Here is a 17,991-nt window from a genome sequence, read left to right as displayed (position 1 = left end):
GAGCTTTCCAAGGTCAACAAGTTTGCCAATGGATTACCAGCGGACTTTGGTCCGATAGTCAAACAAGCAACCACTCTGAAAGCTGCCATCTGGGCAGCCAAGAATGTTGAGACCCAAATAAAAGAAAAGGGTCTGGAAAGAGCTAAAGTTGGAGAGAAAAGGAAGCGTGAAGGATCTTCAATAATCGACAAAGAAAGTAAATTCTCGAAATCTGGGGGAAGAGATGAAGCTAAGTGGTGTGAGAAGTGTAAGAAGAAACACCTTGGGAAATGTAGCAAGGAGATGACTTGCTACAAATGTGGGAAGACAGGGCACTACGCCAACAAGTGTGCACCTATCAAGAAGGTGTGTTATAGGTGTAACGAAGAAGGTCATATTTCTAAAGACTGCCCACAGAAAAACACGCCTCCACAGCCAAGGGGATTCAACATGTTCCTCAACGAAGCAGAAAAGGATGGGAGGATTAAAAGATGAAGACTTCATATTAATATATAAAGTTTGTATCAGGAAGCATAGCCTGTTAGAGGCATAGTATAAGGTGAACTTGAACTTTTGTGTAATAGTTTCAAGATTTAATATAAACCCTGGTTTTGTTATCTGATGTGTTGAATGATTATATGATTTATTTATGGTGACTTGGTTAACTGCGAGACAATACTTGGGACGAGTATGAGTATGTGTGAATGGTAGTAGAAATCTATACTACCGCAAGCACAGGACTCACGCTTGGATCAGGGGAAGTCACAAGGTTATCAAGAAGCTAGTAATTGACTTCGTTTTATTCAAGTTTGTCATTTCCCTTGTTTCGGTAATGACTAGTAGGATGATAGTTATTCCGACCCTAGTGGTCATATTAATTGAGTCGGACCGCGATGAGAGGTCATCGGGGCACGACCCATCGGTTAGTTACAATAGATAAATGAATGTATTTAGCCTTAGAAGAAGAAGGAGTCCACAATAAGGATTTATTTTGTAACTTAAAGATGTCGATCTAAAGTCCAACGTAGTACGAAGAGCAGATGCAGGGTTGAGCATCAAGGTTATTACTTAGAATGGAGAGATAACTTATGGATTCATTATACAAATCCTATTTCGTTGATGATTCCGGGACGTAATCATCCTAAGGGGGAGATAATTGTAACGCACGTAGATCAGGGCTAGTCAATTTAGAGACAATAAGCGTCAAAAAATAACTTTTTGATAGAAGATTATTTAGGATGAATAAACCTAACTAAGTTGTAGTATCTGTTACAAGGTTTCCGTGCATATAAAGAACGGCAAAAACCGAGTTATAACGAAGAAGTTATTACTTGTTAAAGTTTCGCGACAGAACCAGCACAACGCTGAATGACGTAAAAAGTGAATTTACGTTAGAATGATATTTAGCCTTAGCGATCTAAACGAGAATCGAAGATCTCGTTGTTAGTAGCGAAACGACGAAAAGTTAGGCAAGAACGGACGTCGGACGAAGAAGTTATGAATTTATAACGAAATTTTCTGTCCCGACCTATTAAAAATAAATAATAAAAATAAAAGTCAAAATTAGCCGACGGAGTCTAAACAAAAGTTGAAGAGCGTAGTCTCACCTACGCGTGAATATAAAGAACGTCGAAAACGGAGTTCGTATGAAGAAGATATGAATTTTCGAAGTTTATTAATTAATTAATAATTAAATTTAATTATTAAATCCCGGTATTATCCGAAGGCGAGTCATCGGACTCATCCGAAGTACGCCCCGCGTACAGCGAAGCATGACGACCTTCGCACTCGAGTTCTTCGGATGACGCATGCAGTGACGAATTCGGAAGCGTACGCCCCGCGTACTCCGAGGCTCCAGCCTCCTATAAATAGGATGCGAGGGCAGCCGGTTCTTTTGTTCATTTTCTCTCTTCTCTCTCCCGTTTTACATTGATTTGCGTGCCAGAAATACCCCGAAGCCCCGGTATTATTCTCGAGCCCCGAAGCAAGTCCCGAGATCCCGAAGATCCCGAGAAGCGCGGTTCCCGAGCCGAAGCTCTGCCTGCGAGAAGTTCGATTTTTGTGGAGATCTTTCAGATCTACCGAAGAATACTACTTCTGCAAGTCGTAGTACTGATCAAGTGAGTGTATACTACCTTTCATAAACACGATAATAATACAAGTATGGTTTGAGTGTATTAAGTTTATTATTGTTTATATGTGTGAGTGTGTAGTTACTTTCTTCTAACACATAAATATGACGTATTTGCTATGAAATACGTGCTATGTGTTTATATGTTATTTGTCTATTTGATATGGGCATGGAAATTGGAGTTTTATACAGGTGTTAAATGATTTAAACTGTGTAAGTATTTATATCTACAAAATTGTTGGGTAGAACATAGGTAGATGGAATAGTTGGTGACTATGGAGTTAGCGCTTATTGTATAAACCTTGGCGACGATGTGACTTCGTGCCTATTTGATGAACCTTGGCGACTATGGAGTTAGCGCACGTTGAGTAAACTTTGGCGACTATGGAGTTAGCACTTGTTGAGTAAGCCTTGGCGACTATGGAGTTAGCGCTTGTTAAGTGAACTTGGTGACTATGGAGTTAACGCCAGATAACTATGGATTTAGTGCCTGATAAATAAGCTTTGGCAGCAATGGAATTCGTGCCAAATTCCTTACGAATAAATGAATGAAGGATAGTTGGTTCTTAGGGTAAAACCTTAAGAAAATAATGGGGATGGGTAATTGGGTTGATTGTTTGCTGATTACATATAATAATTATATTATTGTGGGTTGAAAACCCTATATGCTCACCAGGCTCCCAAGCCTGACCCACACAGTTTTCTTTTCATTACAGGTAATGGCACAAGGGTATAAGTTGGTGGACTTGACGAGAGATTTTGGATTATAGATCAGTAGTTGAATAACTATTGTAAGGTCTATTTTATATTGTTTATGCTTTTGGTCTGTAACGAACATGACATCCTGAGTTTTTATTATTTAACGAAAATACATTCTTTTCGAGAAATGTTTTGATAAATGGTTATCATATTTTATTTTGGGAACAAATTCCGCAACCATTTTCTTTAAACGATCACTCTGATATATATATATATATATATATATATATATATATATATATATATATATATATATATATATAAAAGCATAAACAAATCGGTCTTTTCTGGCTGTGAAATTGGGGATGTCACACATAGCACGTATTTCATAGCAAATACTTAATATTTATGTGTTAGAAGAAAGTGACCACACACTCACTTGATCAGAAGATGATCGGACAGCACTACGACTTTTAGAAGTAGTATTCTTCGGTGAAACCAGGATCACTTCACACACCGGGTTTCTCGCGGGCAGAGCTTCGGCTCGGAAACTCTTTTCTTCTCGGGATCTTTGGACTTCGGGACTCGCTTCGGGTCTCGGGATGATATCGGGGCTTAGGGGGTACTTCTTTGCACATAAATCGAGGTAATATGTGTGAGAGATGAGAGAATGAGCAACCAAACTCGGCTGGCCCTTCAAATCTATTTATAGGGCAAAACTGGCCCTTGCCACGTCGTGGGCTTGGTCGTCACTGCATGCGTCATCTCAAGTTGCATCTGGGGGACTCCCGGAGGTGTCAGAAGACTTTCCACATCGTGACATTGCTTGCCACGTCGTGGTCTCTGACACAACCTTGGGGTTCGCGCCCCGAACTTCAGTAATTCATAACTTTCGCATACGAACTCCGTTTTCGACGTTCTTTATATCGACGCGAAGGGGAGATTATGCTCTACAACTCTCGTTTAGACTCCATTGGATAATTTTGACTTTATTTTTAATATATTATAAGTATATTACTTATATATTATCTTTACTAGGCCGGGACAGGAATACTCCGTTCGAAATTCATAACTCTTTCATCTGAACTCCGTTTTCGTCTGTCTTTTTAACGTTGGACTACTATCGAAGAAATCTTCGACTCTCATTTAGATCACTAAGGATAGATATCTATCTACCTTAAATTCACTATTTACGTTGCACTGGGTCGCGCTGGGTCATGCCGGTTCTGTCGCGAAACTTCGACAGGTCATAACTTCTTCGTTATAACTCGGATTTTGGCGTTCTTTATATGCACGGAAACCTTGTGACATATACTACAACTTGGTTAAGATTAATCCTTCTAAATAATCTTCCATTAAAAAGTCATTTTTGATGCTTATCATCTCTAAATTGACTAGCCCGGATCTACGGGCGTTACAGAGAACGTATTGGAAAATATCACTTATGAACTACCTGAAGCTCAAATCTTAGCAGAAGGACCTATTGAATAACCATAGCTTGGATACGTCTACTTGAAGAAGAAGACCAACCGAAAAGAATTCTTTCGAGCTCTTGACAAACGCCTTATTCCCTCAAAGATCGTCCAAAATATTATCGCTAATACAGCTAAGAGTGATGCTCCTGGGCATGTGAAGAATAAATTCATCAACCATATCAAGTGGTATTTTGGAAGTACGAAGTTGGTTCTACAGTGCTTACTTGTTCGTATCTGAAGATGACAACTGAGTTGACAGATTGCTAAGTTCACTTAGGGGGAGATTGCTAGTGTATAAGAAGTGAACCTCTAGCAATCTAAAGCAATTCTGAAGTCAACTTAGTGTCTGAAATGAGATGGTGTTCCGAAGTGAATGATGAATCCGAGATGATGAAGTATATCTGAAGTCAGCGTCTGAACAAGCAATTAATGTATTTTGTCTTATCTTGATGATACAGTTCGTAGGACTAAATTGTATGAATCTTTTAAGTGTCAGATTGTCAAACACTTAGTTTTATCTAGTCCTTAGAATGTGTCATCGGTTTGTACCAAGTTCCTCATATGCTATATAAGGAGTGAATGTTTCATGAGTTATTATCCAAGAATAGAACTTGATATTCTCTTGGGTGTCTGACTATCCTTCGATCCTAACAACCGAACTCGTGGACTGTTCCCCTCCTACTACCCCTAACACATATGTCACAACATGCTAGCATATAATCATGACATCACATACTGTCAGACGTATCTGGGGTGTCTGACTACCCTGCGGTCCTAACAACCGAACTCTACTACTATAACACATCAAGCTAGCATATAACATAGCAGGTAGTAGCAAAACTAGATGATATCACAAAGACAATCATCTAACACATAACTCCTACTGGTGGGTCGGTATTATGGCCGTAGACCCACCGCTACTGGAAGGTAACTCACCTCGAAGTAGTTGTTGATCTGTACAGGAACTATCTGTCTGCTGCTGCTGCTCCAGAAAACCTCCGGCTGTAATTCCCACAAAACACTCAATCAAACACTGCTAACTATCGTTAGGGTAAAATGATCATTTTACCTCTAACCAAGTCAAAAGTCAAAGTCAAGGTCAACTTCCAGTTGACCCGACTCGCCGAGTTGGCTCACTAACTCGTCGAGTCCCTGTCCATTCGATTGTCCTCACTTCCGTTCCTACTCGTCGAGTTAGTCATTGACTCGACGAGTTCTCCTTCCATACATATATCCAATAGTCCTTCATTCGACTCGCCGAGTTGTATGAACAACTCGTTGAGTCTGTTCTTGAGACAAGAAGATTGCCTTGGACTCGCCGAGTCCCTCCATTACTGAGTCTAGCTCCCGACTCACTGAGTCCGCTTATAGCTCACTGATCCCACTCGGCATAACTCAAAAGGGGAAAATCGGGGACTCGCGACTTGACTCGCCGATTCCCAAGCATGCAATCACTATATACTCGATTCTGCTTGAACCCAGTGCATTCCATCCATAGATCTGGGTTCTTAGGGATCGATTAACACGTAAAGTTTCCAACTTTACATGTAGATAAACACCAATGACGAATTTAAGGCTCAAAACACACTAAAAGAGTAGATCTAGGGCTTTCATACAATATGGCTCCATAAAGGCAATAGATTTGGGCTCTTGAAGCTCAAACCTAGCTAGATTCAAAGGCCATTCCACTCAATATGATCTCTATATTACAATTAAGCTGGGAAATGGGTAAAGATGGCTTAAATGGGGTTTTCTAAAAGAAAATCATCATGGCAACAGAAAAGATCCGAAATATAACTTAATGGACTCTGGATTGAGATCTAGATCCTTGCTCTTCTCCTTCTCCTTGGTCCTTCCTTCCTTCTTTTCTTCAAACTTCGAGGAAAAGCACACAAACACTCAAATCACAAAAGGGAGGGTTAGGGTTTGTTAAAGGGCGCTCTGAAAGTGAAGGGGGCGAGCTTGGGGCGCATAAGGGGTTTTAAATAGGGTGCAAACCCTTGAAGTTAGGGTTTCATCCAGACAGGCGGACTCGCCGAGTCCAGGATATGGACTCGTCGAGTCGCCAACTCAAACGTGCTCGATATTCGCCTCTACTTGGCGAGTCGGACCTGCAACTCGCCGAGTTCCAGCAAAAAAATGCAAAAATACTTAGATTAAAATACATATCAGGAACCAGGTGCTACACAGTACACACACCATTTGTTCAGCCTGGGATGTTTATACTCTGTTTATGATTTTTAGTATTCTGAGATACATTGTTTATGATTTTTCGATGGCGTATGATGACTATGGTTTTTATTATTAAATTAAAACGAAATTTTTAGACCGTGTTTTTGGGATGTTTTAGGGAGTGTTAGCGATAAGTCATAGATAATGTATTTATCTATATATATTTGTAGTTATCAGCATATGGTGTTATTTTGTACTATGTGTACTTGTAAATCTTATTTTACCCTTTAAGGTTTTATCAATAAAGTCTTATAGTTACTTACATTTAAAATTGGCAAATTTCCATATAAAGATAAACACACCTTACTGGAGTGAACAAGAGATGTTAATGACCCATTTTTTTTTTATTAAGAACCTCCATGGAGTCACAATACCAATTGCAAACTTCATCCTCTTCAATATACCAAAGGACAAATGCAAACAAGAACCACCTTCATAGCACCGATCAATAAAAATATCCTTTAATTGCTCAAATACCAGTTTGTTATGCAAACTCAGAATTAAACTCTTGTTTGTGGAATCATTTCTAATAAATGAAGATTTTTTTGCCACTTGTCACACTCTCATTCAATTTGCCAAATATTATTTTGTGGTTATTTTAAATAATTTTTTTTTCATATGTCATTTTATGAGTTTTTCTATTTTCTTAAATTTCACATAATATTTTAATGTAATAATTGCAATAAATATAATAATAAATATATATCAATTTTATTAATGAACTTACATTCTAATTTCAAAATTCTTAAAATTAAAGCTTATTAGTTTCTTTTATTTATTTAAATTTAAAAGATAAAACACATTTTCATTATAATAATTCATTATTTTTCTTATTTTCTTATAAATTCCAAGTTTTTAAATATTTTGACATTTTTTAAATGAACTCATGTAATACATAGATCTTAAAAACTAGTAATTAAATAAATAATGAATGAACATCGGCAAGCTACGCTCTGTCCAAAACTAATAAAATAATAGTTATTAGTGTCGCTTATCATTTTCTTATAGTTTATGTTTTCTTATCAAATGCTCTATAAAAATGAAATTGTCATTATATATATCCACTAGGTTATAACTTGCAGGAACCAGTGTTATCAATAGCGAGCATGGCGCTCGCTATAGCGTTTTGCGAGGCGAGGCGATCCATTGTCGCTATGGGGTCCATAGCGACGTAGCGAGCCGTTTGATTTTTTTTTTTTAAATATGGTATAAATAGACCCGTATTAGGGTTTTTAGTTGGCTAAGTCAAAGAAGCATCAAATACTCCAATAGTCTTTGGCATAGTTTAAAAAAACAGGAGAAACTTACACCTTAAGAGAGAAGACTGTTGAATCACGTAGTTGTTGAATGTATTGTATTCGTGAGAGAGAAGACTTGAAGACTTGAAGTCTTGAAGTCTTTAATCTAACGAGAAAGAAGACTTGAAGACTTGAGGCAGGATAGGGATTGGGCGATAGGGTTTTTAATTTAATACTTGAAGACCTGAAGTCTTTAATCCAACATGAGTTTGGTTTATCTAAGAGGAGATAACAAAAGCGGTAAAAGTATGGCCTAGTGGGCTACTAAACCAAAAGTATGGACAGTAAAAATATGGTCTGGTGGGCTACTAAACCAGAAGCAGTAGAAAGTATGGGGTGCTAAACAAAACCACACCTTTATAGTTAAAAGATTTTCTATTAAAGAAATAAATATTCCTTAAAGAGTCAAAAGCATGGGTGTGTATATTATGTTTTTTTTTAATATTCCTGAAAAGTCTCTTTTGGGGTTTTTAGCTTATTTATTAGTTGTAATTGCTAATGGTTTTTAGCTTATTTATTAGTTATAATTGCTAATTAGGTGAAGGTAAAAGTAGTATTAATTTTTTAATAGGTATTCTCAGAAAATGAAATAGTTGTCGCTATTTCATCGCTATCGCTATATAGCATGTAGATAGGTTGTCGCTATTACTTCGCTATCGCCATCGATAACACTGGCAGGAACTACGTTTACAAAAATAATTATTTTTTATACTAAAACTCATAATTATTAATCAATTATTTTTAATAAATTAATAATTAACCATAATTTTATAGGGTTTTCAATATAGAAATACAACTAATTATCAAGAATTATAACCCAAACATATTAAAGATGAATTTATTTTTTTTAAATCAAATCAAATAATTATCTAACTTATTACCAACATCGGTATTTTTAAAAAATAAAAATAATAAAAATGATAGAGTAATTATAAAAAAACATAAAGTATAAAAAAAATAACAAATAACACTAATAAATATTTATTAGTATATGATTAGATGACGATGATGATTTAAATTTTGAGGTAAAAATAAAGCTATGTTTTGCGCGCCACAACTAGCTGATAAGCTAGCTTATTTTTTGAGTTTTTTATGTTATCGTGTTTGGTAAGCCAAAAAATAACTTATAAACTAGTTTTTTGAAAAGCTACTTAGACTAGCTTTTTAGGAGATTTTTTTAAATTTTCCAAATACACCCCTTAATTAATTATAGAAACGTATATTTTTACATGTCCTTTTATGTAATTTTATATTTTTCAGCTAGTTTTACCAAACGTTATTTTTTATCAGCTAACTTTTCAGCTATCATCTATCTTTTTATTTAATAGCTAACTTTTCAGCTATCAGCTAGCTTTTCAGCTAACAGACACCTTTTCAGCTAGTACGTCAAACATAACCTAAGAATTATCCTCTTGGCAAAAATGATCCCTGTCCTTATATAATTTTGTCACGTTTAACCAACATTTAACCAACAACTCCGTGTAGAAAGCATGTGACCGATGTTAACAGTTCTTTTAAAGCAAAATCTATAGGCCCACCCCCACCAAGATAAATTCACGAGACAAACTGCAATAAATCAGAAGAGCTATCAACTCTAGCACTGGGACCCAAAAGTCTTTAAAAAAATACTTAATTTATATAGATTCGGTTGACCAGGTGCCACTTGGTCATTAATACATGAGTCGTAGGTCTATATTTTTTAATATCCTATCCAGAAATATCAAATACTTTTATATAAATTTTGCGTGTATACGAATTGAGCATCTCAGCATAACACCAACTTTAAACCACCATGCATTCACCTCATACATCATCATGGATCCAAATCGTTACATATTTTCAAGGTTCAAAACAAAATTTTGGTAGAAACACAATTACTAAAACCCAACATAGAAGAACAAGCTTCCAGATTGGCACTAATTTTTCAGACTACTATTTAACATATGCATCTCCACAAGGCAATAATTTGGTTTTACGACTGCTGACTCTGGTTAAGTTTTGCCAATTGGATCCCTTTAAAAGCTGAAGTAGCAGCAGTGGCTGCACCTGCACCAGCTGAACCACCTGAGCCAGATGGGCCATCATGGCTCGAGCCATTTGTTCCTGCATTAGTGGCTACCTTTTTCTTGGCGTTTTGAGCCCAACCCACAAATTTTGCTTGCATGTGCTCATCAAATATTGACTTCTTGAAATGAGTTCCCATCTAGTTATCATTCACAGAACCAATCAGCACTTGTGTAAAAAACCATGATTGCAAGATATATGTTGCTTTTTCTTGCATTTAACTCAATGTAAAAATTAAAAAAAATTAAAAAACGTCTTGAAAAGAAGTACCTGCGTTACAAGAGCATAAAGTGGTAGAGTGCTGTAACTGCACAAAACCTGAATGAAAACCCTGAAATGAAGTAATCCATTTTGTATAGTTAGTGTGGTTGAATAAAATAATTAGTTCGATTGATTAAATATGATCCAAAAACTTACAAACAGAATAATAATAAAAACTTTTTTAGGGTTAAATGTTTGTTGACGAAACAACATTTCAAACTTTTTACAATTTAACAGGTGTCTATCACATCATGAGGTAACGAGTTAGTTCCATAAATTTGGAAAATAATGAAACATTGTTGCATACACAAATATTTAATTTAACGCTATTTTTGAATTAAACGATTTTTACTTTACCCAATAATCAGTCGTGGAATAATGTAGCGCACTTGCCCCATTATGCAAGAGTCAAATCCATACGTAACCTGTCATCAAAATGAAAAGGGTGAGAAAAATCAATTCCTTCATTTTATGTTTATTTTTTTGCATCTTTACAAAGAGAATAGAAACATACCCATATCCAGAAGAAGAACGCAATCTCAAATGCATTCTGGAAAAGGATAAAATGTATGAGAAAAAGAACAATTCTGGGCCTGTGAAACCAAAAATGATCATCTGAAGGTTGAACCACCAGTTCGCCTTCTATGGCTATATGTTTCTCAGCCACCTCATGAGCCAACTGAATAATTATATGCTCCAATTTCGTTCCCACAGCAAGTAGAAGCTGAAATTTTTTTAACAAAAAAGACTTTATTTTTAAATAATCAGAAAACCAGAATCAGTTTAAACGCACATCCAAGTTTAGTAAAGATGTTTGAATAATGAATATAATATTGAAAGTTTTAAAATAATAAGGTAAGACACCCTTTCGGTATGAGTTGAGTTTACTTACGATGAAAGGGAAAAAGGCAATCCAAAAATACGTATGCCAACCTGCAAAAAGCCAAGAAAAAAAAAATCAAAAGTGAGACCAAGTCTTTTGGATTTCATACATAAATAAGATTTTAAATATAATTACAAATGTTAGACGTAGTATGCTTGGCCGACTTATCTTTAGCTAATTTTTTAATTTCATCCATTGTATGTTAGCAGTAAAATATAGGAAAACCAAATCAACCAATCAAATCACAATGAGAGATTTCAAAATTTTGATAAATGAAAAAGTGAGATCGCATACCATTAATGTTGAGCAACAAGAACACGACCACAAACACCCACAAATACCAGCTGCAAACAACAAAATCAGGAATTAAAACTTGTTCACAAGGGCAAACGTTAACCTATCTATGTAAAAATAGGTCAATTTGTGTTGCTTTTACTTTTTATTTAATAGTTTTGGTGATCATATATTCATATTCAAAATAACCACTTGCCTGATCCCAACGACTTTTCTAAAATCATCTTCAAGAGCGCGTATCATGTACTTGTGAAAGTTGAACTTTGGGTTCGCCTTGCAATGTGTCTAAAAAATAAAGTTTACATCATAAAGGGGTATAAATAATATAAAAATATTGCAAATTATATGTTAACGTCCTTACTGTAATAAATCCCAAACGCAATGCTACATAATCTGACTTGGTTACAGATCCATAAAATTGCTTGAAGAAAGAATGCTGTTATAATGTTCACCAAAGAATAAATGTCAGAAAAGAAAAAGAAACAAACCTAATAGAGAAAGGAGAGTAAACTTTAGAAACAAATGCAAGGAATAGAAATCACAGTTCCATTGATTTGGTTATCATAGCATTGTATTTTCAATTTGTTCTATCACATTGTACTTTTAGAAAATCTACACAATTATAGTAATGTGAATAGAAAGAATATAAATTATAATAAACAAATAAATAAAAGTATATTGCTATATCTAGGATTGTAACTTACCAGCCAGCCTCGGATGGCTGAGCCTTTGCCAATGCCCACAAATCGGTTCCTAATGAAGTCATGATCTTTAACATGGGTCACTCTTGGCTTCAAAACTATATACCAACATAGTTAAAAGTTTAAATTAGAAAATCTTATAAAGGACACACAAACTATTAATCATCTTTAAGGAAGAAATTACAAGTTGTATCTATTAAAAGGTTTGATTTGTGGAAATTTTCCAAGATAGAGTGTATTCCACCATTAATAAATGAAACATGATAACATAACCCTTTAGTCTTTACCTTGTGAAGTATCAAAATTAACTTTTGCAATAGAATCTTCCCAATGCTTCCATTGTCTTATCTAAATCAATTTACAAGGATATAGGTGATGAAACCAAACCTCATGAATAACTAATTATATAAACCTAATATAAACGAAAACATATTTAATCAAATTCAAAACCTTTTACTCACCCTTGCTCCTCCAAATACAACAGTGAGGACAGAAAATGTGACATGAACAACCGCAAGGACAAAAATAAAGATGTGTAGATGATGCAACGCCTCAAGAGATAGCAGTGGGACCTTTCCTCCCTGTCAACAGAGAAAGTAAAAGAAGAAAAAGCTCATAAAGTAAGTGTTCAATTATTGATCATGGAACATGAAGATCTTCTAATAAAAACAATTAATGGGTAGAGTAATAATGAATGAAATTGATTACCTTTGAAGCACAATAACCCGTCGCTGTTGCTTCTTCTGCTAGTAAATGACGAAGAAGATGAGATGTACCCTCTGCCTCTGGCTTAGAACCGGTGGCTTCTTCTCTGTCACGTAACGAGCATGGGAGGAGGTGTTCCATGACACTCTCCTTCACACAAATCTTGATGATTCTAGACTGGAACACCGTTAATAGAAGCGATATAAACCCCAACAACATCAACTCTGCATCCAAATTAGTAAAAATTTCAACAAACTTTGACCAAAATTGGTAGCCTAACGTCAAAATTTTGATAAACCAGATCACTCACACTTCAAATTTAGTACATAGATTTGATAAACCCGTTGTATAGATTGATTTCTAGCGATATATAAAAACTGGAAGAAGAAAGAAGAAGAAGAAGAAGAAGAAGAAGAAAGAGAAAGACCTTCTTTGATCTTTTGCAGGGCTTCAAAAAGCGGCTTTTGACCTGCCTTTTTCAATTTCTACAAACGAAGGGTAAATCGAACATATATTAGTTGATCAATGAAACCCCATTTCACATATAAGAAGGAAACGAACAACTCACCTTGCCGGCGTAATGGAGTAGACGTTCGACGGCGAGGGAGATTCCGACGATGAGGGTACAAACGGCGGCTACAACCCATGTGGGTGTAAACTCTAACGATGTCCCTTCTCCTTCACCACCCGCCATTGATTCAGTTCAATTTACACCAGTGATCAGACTAAAGATCTGTGCACAGTAAAAACTCTTTCTTTCTTACTGAAACATCATTTTCAGTAAGGTTTTTTTGGTTAATTTCGCAAGGGTTGTGCTACCTACCAGGGCTTCTTTATAGAGTAGTTAGTTGATTGAAAACTCGATGCAGAGTTGATTTGAGTATGATTAGGGGTTACGGGAGATAAAGGGTCTAGAGAAGCAGGTGAGTTGAGAAATGGGAAACTGAAAATGTGGACCAAACGAAACGCGTAATATATTATGTGAAAGCAATCACTGTCGAGAGCTCCGGACAGTGATCGCAAATTCAAGAATTTCCACAAATTTTTAAATTATTATCACCAACGGAACGAAATCCTTACAAAAGTTTCGAATTTTTAAATATTAAAATAAAATTTTAATTCACTTTAGATATTTATGTGTGGTTGTTATAATTATAATTGTTTAATTTTATAATAATAATAGTCATTACTGTAAGCCAAATTATTGGTGGAATTAAAGAATGCGAAAACAGTAAGGTAAAGTTACCTTTGCCTAAACTCTAAATTAAAGATATTGAATCGAAATCATTTGATTTGTTGATTCTTTACGATAGAAAAGTTGGTGAGCAAATTCGCTCTAATTAGTACCATGAGTCGCGGTCAATCCGTGTTTGATACGACCATAGTTTTCCTTAGTACATACCTGTGATCAGTGTGATGGTTGTTCGATATTTTACAAAAAAAATTAATTAAAATTAGTAAAGTGATCACGAAATATTTGTTTTTCCTTAATTAGCGGCCAGATGATTACCGGATGTTTTTCTTATATACCGTAATACTATTTTTAAAGATTTTTTTTGAAAAGTTGAAAGAAAACGATTTAAGTACTTATTTATAGAAATTGTTTTTATCAACAACAAAAGAAACAAAAAATAAATAAATAGATAAATGACAATTTTTCATAATTAGTCCATATGGTTTGTAAAATATTGCATTTTGAGGAGGTTTACACCGCTTATCATTATGGTTTCGAAAATTACAAGAATGGTCATTTTTGTGTAGTGGCGGAGCCATCGTCAAAATAAAGTAGTATCCCAAACTGATTGGTTTCGAAAATTACATGAATGGTCCTTTTAGGCCATATGCACTTGCCCGCTTCCCCCCCCCCCCCCCCCCCCTCCCATGGTTTCATGTTATAGCTGATGTGTGACAATTTTAAAATTTTAAAAAATAAGTTGAATAACTAATAAATAAAATAAAGTACATTCGTGTAAGAGATAATATTCGAAATAGGTACCTTAAAGTTAAAAATTAAGTGTTTTACATTTTCACGTCATAATATAACTAGTGTTATACCCTCCCATTGGTTGGGTTGACTATTTAAAAAAAAATTGATTTATTTTTTACCAAATGAATGTAGTTTCTAACATATTTACTAAAAATATTCAGATAAGTAACAAAATGTCATTTTTACTCAAAAATACATAAATTCTTCATGAAGATCATTAAATGGGTTTTTCCTTTCACCTGGTTGAAGTAAAAAAAAATATAACTTATAATAGACAAATCATTATCAATAATCAACACCATTATTTGTATGTTTGTTTTTGAATTTGCTGTTCTTTTTATGATTCAAATAAAAAAAACATCATTATATGTTAACTTTTTATAAATTTGCTTTTTTTGTTATAATCCAGATAAAACTCTAACATGGCTATGAAATACCCACACCCACTACCCGTAAATGCCCACATACATCAATATACCCATTGGCATCCACCCTACCCCTTGGGGCAGGTGAAGGGGGTCGGGTAGGTGAAGTAGGGTTTAGTGTGGAGGTATGTTTATATGGGTGGGTATTGGTATGTATAGAAGTGGGAGGATATGAGTGTAGGTTTGGTGTGGGTTAATGTAGGGATGAGATTTGAAATTGGAAAACTAACCATATTTGGAATAGGAACCACAATATGTAAAACGTAATCGTGCTTCGGGTTTAAAGAATGTTTTTATCTATGTTTCAGATAACCCGGGTTTGGGTCTGTTGGGTCTGGGTAAACCAGATTTAAGAACCGGAACCGGTTTTATGGTTAGAATTGAAATTTAAAGAGTATTTTTTTTAGTAATATTTGTGTAAGGAATTGTGACTAGTTTACCTTTGTAGTCATGAAAGATTTAGAGTTACACAATAACAACTAAACAAAAAGTTTCAATTTTATTAAACAATAGCAACATATGATTCAAAGTTGTTTGTTTAATGATTTATCATGCATATACATGTTTAACATGATCCTATATGAGAAAGAAATGTACATTCAAACATATGACTTTAATTTACCTTGATTTCTAATAAAAAATACCACACAACCACTACACAAATTCATAAAAAAAATAAATAAATAAATAAATAAATAGTGTATGTTTTCAAGTTAAAAGTACTAAACAACCCCAACATAAATTAATACCAAACAACCCTTGATTTTAAGTAAAAAAAATATACTTATAATTAACTTAATAAATTGTGACATTCCCATTTTCACGGCCAGAAAAGACCGATTTGTTTATGCTTTATTTTATAAAATCAGAGTAATCTTTTAAAGAAAACGGTTGCGGAATGTGTTCCCAAAACAAGATATGATAATAACTTATCAAAACATTTCTCAAAGAGAATGTATTTTCATTTAATAATAAAATATCGGGATGTCATGTTCCGATACAGACATATAAGCATAAACAGAACTTACATTCAATTACACTAAAGATTTACATCTCCTTTAATCTCTCAGTGCAAAGCAGCTTCGTATCGATACCTGTAATATAATTAAACTGAGTGGGTCAGGCTTGGGAGCCTGGTGATCATATAGGGTTTTCAACCCACAATAATATAATTATTATATTCAATCATCAAACAATCAACCCAATTACCCATCCCCATTATCTTCTTTTAATCTTCCATAAAGATATTATCCTAAGGGTCATCTCCTATATCATATTTACCGCTCATCTCCTTACATCTTATATCCTTATATGCTTGTTCCTAAGAACTTTTCATAAGGATCATCGCCTGTATCATATAGACAATACTAATTCGGGGATCACTCCGTCAATATATGTCTAATAAGGGTTAGGGTATCATCGCATGATTACACAGCCACAACATCGCCTGGACTCGTAAATCATAATAAGGGTTAGACTATCATCGCATGAATACGCAACCACAACATCGCCTGGACTCGTAATTCATAATAAGGAATAAACTATCATCGCATGAATACGTAGTCACAACATCGTCTGGACTCGTAATTCATCACCTATCTATCATCACCTAATTATCATCACCATTATATCCTCACCTTTCTCTTATCACATTCTTTCAACACACATCAACTATTTCATCTACCCATGTTCTACCCAACATATTTGTAGATATAAATTACATATACAACTTATTTAAAAACTCGTATAAAACATTCATTCAGCATCCATCTCAAGTAAACAAACAATGTATAAACACATAGCATGTATTTCATAGCAAATACTTCATATCTATCTGTAAGATGAAAGTGACTATACACTCACATATAAACAACTTTATATTATACACATAACACGTATTTCGTATAAAATACTTCATAATTATGCGTTAGAAGAAAGTAACTACACACTCACTTGATCAGAAGATGATCGGACAGCACTACGACTTGTAGAAGTAGTATTCTTCGGTAGATCTGGAAGATCTTCACAAAAACCGGACTTCTCGCAGACAGAGCTTCGGCTTGGGAATTGCACTTCTCGGGATCTTCAGGGCCTCGGGACTTGCTTCAGGGCTCGGGAATGATATCGGGGCTTCGGGATGATTCTTGCACGAAAAACGATGCAAAAACGCGAGAAAAATGGAAGAAATGAGCAAAGAACTCGGCTGCCCTCGACACCCTTTTATAGGGGGATGGAAACCCAAATTACGCTGGGCGTAATTCTAAATTACGTTGGGCGTAACATGGATCAGATCGCTGACTCCCCCATGGATAATATCGGTTAATTTATAATTAAATTAAATATCGAAAATATTTAATAAACTTCAAAAATTCATATCTTCCTCATACGAACTCCGTTTTCGATGTTCTTTATATCCCCGCGTAGGTGAGACTATGCTCTACAACTTTCGTTTAGACTCCGTCGGCTAATTTTGACTTTATTTTTATTATTTATTTTTAGTAGGTCGGGACAGGAAAACTCCGTTATAAAATCATAACTTCTTCATCCGACGTCCGTTTTCGCCTATCTTTTTATCGTTTTACTACAATTAATGAGATATTCTATTCTCATTTAGATTGTTTTGACTAAAAACCGCTCGGTATCAAATCGAGTATTCGGGCTGCATACCGCTAAGTCGAAACTTCGAAAAATCATAACTTCCTAATAGAAGTCAGATTTGGGCGTTCTTTTTATGCACGCTCACAGTTTAACGTATTCTACGAATTTCATTTAGATTTCTAAGGCTAAATATCGCTCTAACATAAATTCACTTTTTACGTCGCGCTGTGTCGTGTCGGTTCTGTCGCGAAACTTCGAC

General features: G+C 35.1%; 1 protein-coding gene across 1 annotated transcript; it reads right to left on the bottom strand.

Moving 5' to 3' along the window:
* Positions 1 to 9,585: 9,585 nt before the first annotated feature.
* LOC145048398 (MLO-like protein 1) lies at positions 9,586 to 13,692 on the bottom strand. Its single transcript, XM_078996869.1, has 14 exons — positions 13,291 to 13,692; positions 13,150 to 13,207; positions 12,726 to 12,946; positions 12,479 to 12,598; positions 12,305 to 12,365; positions 12,021 to 12,115; positions 11,678 to 11,752; positions 11,513 to 11,601; positions 11,317 to 11,366; positions 11,032 to 11,072; positions 10,654 to 10,863; positions 10,497 to 10,564; positions 10,149 to 10,209; positions 9,586 to 10,017 (listed from the first exon to the last, which is right to left on the bottom strand). The coding sequence occupies exons 1-14, from the start codon at positions 13,414 to 13,416 to the stop codon at positions 9,787 to 9,789; spliced, it is 1,506 nt and encodes a 501-aa protein (XP_078852995.1). The 5' UTR covers positions 13,417 to 13,692; the 3' UTR covers positions 9,586 to 9,786.
* Positions 13,693 to 17,991: the final 4,299 nt, after the last annotated feature.

This window comes from Lactuca saligna, chromosome 5 (assembly GCF_052625555.1).
Source record: "Lactuca saligna cultivar CGN05327 chromosome 5, ASM5262555v1, whole genome shotgun sequence".
Taxonomy (NCBI): Eukaryota; Viridiplantae; Streptophyta; class Magnoliopsida; order Asterales; family Asteraceae; genus Lactuca; species Lactuca saligna.
This window is presented reverse-complemented; position numbering and strand designations above follow the sequence as displayed.